The sequence below is a fragment of the Vigna unguiculata genome, chromosome 3 (genome assembly GCF_004118075.2).
Source record: "Vigna unguiculata cultivar IT97K-499-35 chromosome 3, ASM411807v1, whole genome shotgun sequence".
In the NCBI taxonomy this organism is placed as follows: Eukaryota; Viridiplantae; Streptophyta; class Magnoliopsida; order Fabales; family Fabaceae; genus Vigna; species Vigna unguiculata.
Window position 1 is genome coordinate 26,953,840 of NC_040281.1, and position 9,607 is coordinate 26,963,446.

The window sequence follows — 9,607 nt, forward strand, 5'->3', positions numbered from 1 at the left end:
AACATATAAATAAGAAAATGTATGCTTTCATTAAAATTAGAAGTTGCAGTAAAAACTCAGCCTTGAAGTCGTTGAACCATTTCGCAGAACTGGTCATCAGTAATCACACACCTTATAGCAAATATTTATAACTAGTTTATGGACTATTCTACACACGTGCCCTCGGGGCATTTCTCACTGAAAAGCTATATAAATAACATCAAAATAGCGAGAAGTAATGAATAACTACTCCATTCTACAAGGAAAAATTGCACAAAACATGTAAGGTTACGATACAAGCCATGTTACAAGGCATTTTAGAGAGAGGGTTGTCCAAGAACAACTGTTCATGAAGATGCCAATACAAAAAAAAAAAAAAAAAAGTATCAGAAAACCCCTCAAAATGAAAATGCATCTGAACTAAGCAGTGGCATTCACAAAGTTGCTAAATGTTTCATATTGAAATAAGAAAAATCTTGAACCTTCATTTTTCAAGTCCTTGCTGGTGAAAGTAAGCAGCAATAGCAAGTAGGATGATAAATACTGCAATCCACAAGCTCAGCCCTCCTTGAAACAAGTAGAGAAAAAGTGAGTCGAGTGCAAAATTTGCCTTCTACTTGATAACATGATCAAACACAACATCCATTTAGTAAAGTAAATCATATATTTTATTGAACGATAAGTCTCTAATTTCTTTTGTACGGTTGGTCAAATTTAGAAGTTGTTACCTTCGACCCTTTAGCCAAATCCAGAACGTTTTTGGATAAGATATTTGAACAGAACTTTCAGTACACACAACTGAAACATGGAAAGGGGGACCTATGGAACGTGAATGATAAATATCCAACCAACCACGCTACAATACTATATTAGATTACTTATTTTTTTCCAATTTATGCTTAATATGACCCAATTTCACTTTGCGGAAATTGAAAATTTAGACTGGTCAGATGTTTAAACACGTGCTTTCGATACCTGACAGTCTAATACCGAGTGTTATTGACAAGACAGCATTGTAGCCATGCACAAAATTAGTTATATAAATCTTCACTAGCAGGAAGAAGACATCCTTCACACGCAGCGTGCTAAACTTTCTAACTTTTCAAAAACATTTGTCTTTTCAACCAAAATCTTGGGCCCCTAATGTTTCCAGGTTAATTAACTTACAGATGGATAGGCTGAAAGGACTATATATACACTATATACAGAGAGTTCCGCAAAAACAATTATGTATATGTACAGCAAGAACATGTAGAGTTAATCTGTGAACAAATTATGAAACATACACGTACCATTTGTCTTCTTCTCTTCAATTATTGTTACCCTTGCACTTGAATCCATAGATACCGAAGCCAAAGCCCTAAATACAGAAGCACAACTATGACTACCCTTAAACATGGCATAAGACAGAAAAAGGGTAAATGACCATTTTGATATTTCAATGTGTAACTTGGTCACTGAGAAAACAAAAATTATGATTTAGCCCTGAATGTGTAAAATTTACAACAATTGTGTTTTGTCATTAAGTTGTAATGTTTAAGGACCAATTTGACCCTGAGTGATATTTTTTGAATGTCAATTTGGCATTAAGTTGTAAACTTCAAGAATCAATTTCTTAATATAATTGTCACACTTTTTATACATTTTGAGATTAAATAAGAACAGTCTGTCTTTGAGGAACTAAATTGTTACCAGTTACCTATTTAGGAACCAAAATTGTCATTTATCGAACATAAAAAAATTTCTAAGAAAAATTATGTAATACATAGTTCAAACCTTGAATCAGGGGAGAATGCTAAAGCAGTTACAATGCCAAGGTGAGCCTTTTTTATCATTGTTTGAATCCGCATATTTGTTGAATTTACAATTACAATGTCTCCTGAAGGTGTTCCACTGCATGGAAAATCATCAAAACAGAAGAAATAAGTTATTGTCAAAGTGCTCCCCGAGGTCTGAAAATCACAAAAGTCAAGGCACTATTTTCTTCAAGGTAGCATAAGATTGGGGTACCATCTTAAGTAGTAGGAAAAATACAGATCACAAAATGTACCATGCAAGAATCTTTCCATCAGCTGAGACATTAAATGCAGAGATTGCATCACGAATAATATGCTTTGAGCCCATCCTTTCCCATGTTTGTGTATTCCAGGTAAGGATGCTTCCACCTTTATCTATATACAACAATAAAAACTTCGTTCAGTTAAAAGATACAAAAGGGAGATAAGATAACTTTTCTCTGCAAAATTATTTACCTGTCATGGCAGCCATATACAAGACCTGAGTCTTGTCATTTGTTTGAGAAAATCTGCAAGAGCTAAAAGTTTCACGCTGCATAAATCCAACAAAATATGATTAGAATACATAACTATTGACAAAGCAATCACCAAACCAAACATGAGAATAATAGGCGCACCGATATTCCATGTTTAACCCTGGTATTAGAAAGCAGCCTTAATTATGGTCACCCCCCCTAAAACTGCATTAGTTGCAATCTATGTGGTGGTTTCCTTCATAGAAGTCTTAAGGAAAATATTTAGTCACATATCTACTAGAGATATAATTTAAATAGAGTTTATAGAATTTGAACAGTCCTCATATTACAAGTTGATTTTATGGGATTGAGTTAAATCCAAAACCTAAATCCAAAATTGATATCAAAATCTATCTTAAATTCATTGTTGGGCAGTTTTCACTGCCATGCTTGCTGCCCTCCTACCCTGCCTTAGTTGCAACCTATTTAGACGTTGTCTTAATGGTGATATCAAATGTAGTCTTTAGTCTAACAATCCTCGAAAACTAACTTTTAAAGTGAGAATTGTCCAAGCTTTAATTTAAGTCATATCTCTCATTAATGTGGGACTAAACACCACCCTTGAGGCCAACAGCTAAGGTGGGCAATGGGTAGCTACCATTAAGGTGACACTAGGCAATATAGAATTTTCCCCACTAGATGTTAAATGCTAGATTTACTTCACACAACATGGTGGTTATGCCTTTAAGATTATAACTAATTTCTACTTCAGATAAAGGTAACCTATTTGCCAATAATGACTGGAATGAGATCAGGACATATGGAGTTATGATATATGGTGAACAAAGTTTCAAGAATAGTTATTATTTTGGATTTCTAATTACTCTTCTAGAATATATGCTGTTGGTTTTAAAATTTTTGATCCTAACCTCCTATTGTTCGTCTCCTTTATTTTTTCCATTAGTAGCCTCTCTACAAGGAAACCAATTCATCTTGTTTTCTTTGAGGTTGCTTTAGGATCCACTCAGCCTATTATCACAAAACTAGTAAATTTTGAGACCAAAAGTAATCTGGTCATTAAATCTGTCAAACTGCAAACCTCCCATAAACACAGGTCTCATCACTGAGTAAATCAGAATTATTAATGATCATTCATAATAGGTCAACATCAGCACAAAGCCATTGGTTGACAGTGATGCTCTCTGACCACTGGTTCAACATGAACCAACCTAAATCTCATAAAAAGAACATTTAATTATAAAAATATATATTAAACTGGGCCAAGAGATATATTACTTGAGAGGGAAGGGCACATGTAATCTTATACTATGCTCTGAAACAAATGTTTTTATTTTTTTTCTCCCCTTACTTTAAGTAATAGATGAATAATCATGTAGGTCCTGGATATTAATTGATACAGGAAAATTGTAACCAAATGAGTATTATACAATATATAATAAATAAAAAGGTTTTAACACGAATGTATGAAAAAAAAAATATTATGTATCATCTAGAGTCTAGACAAATAAAAATTAAATCTAACTTTTACTAGTTAATTGTGATTTATAAAATTTTCATATCTCTAAATATTATGACAGTATAGAGCAAATCCATGACATAACCAAATTTCATTCAATTATCAAGAAGAGAAAAATTTTAAAAATGCACATAAAGCTATCAAGCCCATGCAAAGTTTATCCAGTAAGATGTAATCAATTGCTCACATTTTCATTTGGTAGAGAAGATAAGACCATTGATGAAGAAACGTCCCAAACCCTGCATGGGCCACCACTTCCCAAAGAGGCAAGTAATTTACCATCAGAACTGCAACACATGTAAAACCAAAGTGTAAGGCACAATCCTTTTAAAATAGTGGGGTTTAAAGAGATCATTGTCATCTGTCATTTTTCCTTTATGAATTATAAGTAAATGAATGAAAGAGTGACATATCTGTGAAATGCTTATGATTATATGCACATCAAACCTGAAATGTAAATCCTTCACAGAAGAATGAGCATTAGACTCGTTGAGAATGACTTCCATGCTAGGCCACTTGAAAACCCTTATATTGCCATCCTGTACTGCACCAAATTACAATATCATACAGCATTCCGTTCCTTGATCAACAAAGAAATTATCTACTAGTTAATACCTATTTTTCAGAAGAATTAAAGCACTGTAATTCTGAAATGAAGAAACTCTAAAGCATTTATATTATATGACACGCAAACACTGTAATAAAACAAGTTTCTCATCATTTAATATCAATTAGGAAAAAGTGAAAAACAAAGACAACATATCCCATCATACAATGAAATTGAAGAAAATTGGAGAAGCATTCGGCAAGGTTACATTTTAAGATTTTGACAGCTTTTGAACCAATGTTTGACAAATAAATTTGATATTTGTCATCCCTTCAAATGGTTCTCAGTAAACACAAACAACTCTTTGATTGAGAGAGCATATTTTCATTTCAACTTTGTAATACCATTTACTTACATCAAATTCTTCTTAATGAGAATTTCACGTTGGTATCCATTTGTATGAAGCACAGTAAAACAAGTTTGGAATTTGGATATTAATCCATTTGTATATATTCCTAAGTTGAAAATGAAGTGCGGAAATAATTAATTAGTGGAACTGTTTTCCAAAAACCATCTTTCTCCTTCACAATGCCAAAAAATAACATCAATCTTATGTTGTTTGTTTTGACTTAAGTAAATATAAAGGAAATCCATACCTCCCCACCAGCAGCCAGTGCAGTACCATCATTGTTGAATGCTAATGCTAATTGTTGTCCAACATCCTCCAACTGCGTGAGCACTTTATCTGACATCTTCAGACTCAACTTATGAATTTCAGAGCTCTTATTTTGATAATCCCAGTCAAACCATCTACATAAACGAGGCATAATGCTGATCATAGTGTTTTATATCTAGATGAAATTATAGAACAAATAAAATCAAAGCTTCTTGTTAGTCTAAAATATCAGTTCAGCATGTAGATTATCAAATGACAAAAATACCTTTACTTCCCTCTTTTTACTTTATTCTTGTGTTAACTTCATTAAATGAATCACTACTTTCATTTACTTAGTGAAAACACTAGGGAAATATTTGGACAATTTACAATGGCATACACCAAACATCGAGCTACCAATCCCCTAAGAATTTACAAAAATGAAAAGAAAATGATAATTTTATAGATATTTTTGTATATTGACACAACAATGTGCTTTTGTTATTTGCCTTTATTTTGTTCAGAAGTAAACAAAATTCCACAAAAAAGAAAACGAACTAGACAATAGAAACTCCCAAAACTTGGCAGTTCTTTCCATTAAAACTGTTGTCCGGAAAATATGGTATATTCACATGCTGATTTGTCAATCAAACTTTGTACTGATACTAACAGGAGCAAAATTCAAGTTGTCAAAGATTCTCTTGCATCGATTCTATGGTCTTAGACAAAACTACTAAAATACCATACAGTCTATTGGGTTTATCACCTTCCAGTTCAATATTCTGTAATATATAATAACAGATAATGTATTTATGTAAAAATTTCCATAGATAGAGTTGTAGAATTAAATGGTTGAATTACTTCAATCTATTTGAAGCTAAGTCCTTACATAGTTCTATAAACATGAGTTATGTTCACACCTTAGTCAAGTCCAAATTCATTGAGACTAAGAATAATCCTCATCATAGTTGATCAAGGTACAAAAGGTTATATGATATACATAGCTAAACTATATAGGGTTCACACACAGTTCATAACAATCTAGACATTGTAAAGCATGTAAAGCTGACAATTTCAAAATTGTCATTGTATTTCCTACCCTGTATTTCACACCACTTGGTTGGGAGGACGAAAATGAAAATTTATTTGCAAATGGTAAAGTATAGATGAAAGATGCTTTCATTTTCCAATTGATCAGCCAAGCATTACTTCTACATCATGTATGCTCGAACTAGGCCAGGTTCGCTCATCCAAAACATTTGACCCAGGGATTTACAACTAGAAATGAATTCCATATAGATATTAAGAAAAGAGGTGATGAGAAGCAAACACCTGCAAACCTTTGGCGTTTCCATTGCACAAATAAGGCCATCACCCTGGGAATGAAGTGCCATCCTATAAGGCAATTCGGAATCAGTTCCTAACTTAAACACCTGAAATATTTATAAGGTTACTCAAACAAGAGAGTTTAGTATTATAAACACATGAACCGCTTCATTGTACCATCTTAGACAAACAACAAAAATTTGATGCATCATTTGCTCTCAATTCTAACAAATCTATTTCTTCAAAACACAGCACAGAATATCAAAATCAAGCAACTAGAACAGATTCCTCACAGTCTAACAAAAAAACATAGCAGTAGTCCACATTGCATTGCATCACACGAAGAGATTGGTTGTACGCAATGAAGGTTTATTGTAATTCGAGCTGCCATGGAAGAGAGCACCAAAGTTTGGGTTGTCATCCATAATGCACTGACTCATAGTAGGTATTTGATTTATTGATACTTTAGGTAAAAGGATTCCTGTTGAATTTTGATTGGTTTTCTTGGTTTAAATGTTAAGATCAAATTATTGCTGTCCTTTTTTCACTGCATTCAAAATGGTCCACGCTGCCTACAATCCTTTTAGCAACACATTCCCAAATCGCCTCTACTTATATTATTAACTAATTTCAGACATTCATTACCCCTGATTTCAGAAATTAGCATCTCTCTCTCCAAAACAATGCAACCCAATGATCATACAAACTCAAGTAAGCTTTAAGAACCTTAGTTTATTATAATGGGTAGTAGATGATCACCACAATTTCAATTTTACAATATTTTACCAAAAAACAAGGACAAAGAAAGAGGCCCAAAATACGTTTTCGTTTTTGTTTCTTTTGTTCGTTCGGTGAAAAGTGCGCAGATGTGAAAATAGCCATACGAGAAAAAGGTATACAATGTTATAGAGTATTGTTAGAATAAAGAGATTTTCATCTTTTCTTCCCTGCAATTTTCAGATCAATGAGAAGTGCAATTATTGTCATCACATGACTTCTTAAGCTTTCATGAGAATCACATTAGGACAATTTTTTTTACACCTACAAATCCTCAACTACTGAATTTTATTGGTAGAGACATAACAATATTATTATAATGAGAAATAAACTGCGAGTTCAATGCATAATTCGAAATTTTCGCCACAAAAATCAAATTCATAAGAATCGCGTAATCGAGCGAGAAGCAAAAGGAATAGTCGTACCGGTTGGCTAGAGAGAGAATTGGATGCAATATCGAAATGCGCAATAACCAAAGCATTAGGAATACCGCTGCGACCAGCTCCACCGCCACCGGTGAACAGCAGGTAGTTCCCGGTGGTGACCGATGCAGGCTCCGACTCCGCCTTAGCCGCGGGCTCTGACTCCGGTTCGGTGGAGGGCGCAGAGTTGTGATCGGAGTTGGAGGAATCATCGGAATCATGGGCAGTTTGAATTTGGTGCGATTTGATAAGATGTTGAGGAATCCAAGCAACGGAGTAGAATGGAACGCCGTATTTCTTCAAGTTAGGAGGGTCTGGGATTTGTCTTTTCCCCATTCTCTCACTCTAACTTTTTTGTTTTGGATTCAACTGCGCGGTGCTTGTTTTGTCTGGAATTGGTCTGGGATTCAACTGGGGTCGCTCTGGTGTTTTGCCCTTTTTGCTCTCCTCATAAACAGGGTAACCCCTTTTTTTCAATCTTTCAAAAAACGTAAACATTAGCCCTTTTTGTCTGACTAAAGAAAAAAAACGCAGTGATTAGAAAATAATTAAGAGAAATAGGTCAAAACAAAGAGTGAAAATATATATTCTTTTAATGGAAAAAAATTAAAAAGATAATAATAATAAATATAATCTACTACAAAACTAAGAAAAACTACCATGTAAAATACAAAATTAACCCTGTCTATTGTTCTAATATGTGTCAAAAATTCTGGACTTTTAGTCATTTATTAATCATATTTAGTATTTTGAATATGTGTCCAAAAGTAATGACTATTTTAATATTAACGTTTATGTAGTTATTTATTTTGAAATTAAAATCTCTTCAAATTGAAATTTGTAATTGAAGACGAGAACACTGTGGATGAACTACTCTGATTGGACTTTGTCATTATAAATTTTTTTTTTATTCTTGGATTCAATTTCCAAAATGGTTTTATAATACATTATGATTCAGTTTTTTTTTTATGTCAAATTATGGAAGGAGGAAGATTTATTTCTTTGCTCTTCATCAATTGGGTAAGATTTTTTTTCTTGGTTTCTGTTAGATCCTCTTTTACTACCTTTTTGTTTATCCTTGTTATTTTTTTTTTCGACATCTAACATTTTCATGTTCTTTGGTATTTTCTGGATTAAAGCTTGAACAATGATGATTACGTAGTTTTTTTACTTATTTTTGATCACCATAAGCTTAAAGGTAAGGTTTTTCTTCTTCAACTACATTTTTGTTTCTCTATTATTTTTTTGTTTCCATTTCTGTAATTTCGTTCATCACGTTCCTTCCTTATAGCCATGAAGGATGGATTGGCAATGCTTTTGCATTTCGGCCATCTACACTCATACCTCTTACCAGATCTAACTCCCTCATTGCAACCACATTCAAAAAATCCATGCTTTTTCAAATCCACTTTGTGATTCATCCACATACCGCCACTAAAGAACCCTTCAAACCCTCTTCCACTCTTTTCCATTCTAAACCCTACAAAACACTCTTGTCCATTGTTTTGTGTTATAAGGTAGAAAGTTGTTTTCAAATATTTATATACATATTTGGTTGTTGTTTCATTTCATGTTTGTTCTATTTTATAGGTTTTCTTACTCCCCTAACTTTCATTATTTTTGGGTTATGTTGTTTTTAGAGAGGAGGACCTAATTGTGTGTGCCAAACTCAGGAAAAACCAGGTAGAATAGTATGAAACTTTGTCTCGTTGTTCTTTATTCGCATATATATGAATTTGCCTTCTTTAACAAACCATCGTTGTTATGGTTGTTTTTTACTCCTTTTTTTCTCTTCTATAATTCATTGACCACTCTTTTATTTTTATGTCTCATTATTATCAATATACCATTTATTTATTATGTAGGGTGAAAAACCAAAGAACAAAAACTGTTTTTTTTTCAAAGCCTACGGGTAAGTGTTTCTTCATTCATGTTTGATTTTTATTTCATTCATATTTTATACATTGTTGTCTCATGTTTGTTTGTGTGTAGTTACAAAATCACCAACATGTATTTAGAATTTGGTAATTGCCTATATGTAAAAATTGAAATTTAACCAAAAATTTCAGTATGAGTGTTTCTTTGGAATGATTATGCACTCTGGCACTATGTA

At 33.0% G+C, this 9,607-nt stretch overlaps 1 protein-coding gene across 2 annotated transcripts; it reads right to left on the reverse strand.

The window, feature by feature from the left end:
* Positions 1 to 6: 6 nt before the first annotated feature.
* LOC114179036 (SEC12-like protein 2) lies at positions 7 to 7,987 on the reverse strand. Of its 2 annotated transcripts, XM_028065228.1 has the most exons (11): positions 7,498 to 7,985; positions 6,302 to 6,402; positions 4,971 to 5,124; positions 4,215 to 4,306; positions 3,955 to 4,054; positions 2,232 to 2,307; positions 2,030 to 2,150; positions 1,756 to 1,872; positions 1,272 to 1,339; positions 462 to 546; positions 7 to 322 (listed from the first exon to the last, which is right to left on the reverse strand). In XM_028065228.1, exons 1-10 carry the CDS (start codon positions 7,828 to 7,830, stop codon positions 464 to 466), a joined length of 1,245 nt encoding a protein of 414 aa, XP_027921029.1. In that variant the 5' UTR covers positions 7,831 to 7,985; the 3' UTR covers positions 7 to 322; positions 462 to 463. The 2 variants fall into 2 exon arrangements, with proteins under 2 accessions (XP_027921029.1, XP_027921030.1); XM_028065229.1 differs by having other exon boundaries at positions 101 to 546; positions 6,302 to 6,364; positions 7,498 to 7,987.
* Between the last annotated feature and the right edge of the window lie 1,620 nt (positions 7,988 to 9,607).

Coding starts and splice junctions, on each gene's coding strand:
- LOC114179036 (XM_028065228.1), bottom strand. CDS start 7,830: ATGGGGAAAAGACAAATCCCAGACCCTCCTAACTTGAAGAAATACGGC. Junction 2,308..3,954: donor CTTCTCTACCAAATGAAAAT/GTGAGCAATTGA, acceptor GGATTTATGCAG/CGTGAAACTTTTAGCTCTTG. Junction 547..1,271: donor TGAAGAGAAGAAGACAAATG/GTACGTGTATGT, acceptor ACTTGTTTCAAG/GAGGGCTGAGCTTGTGGATT.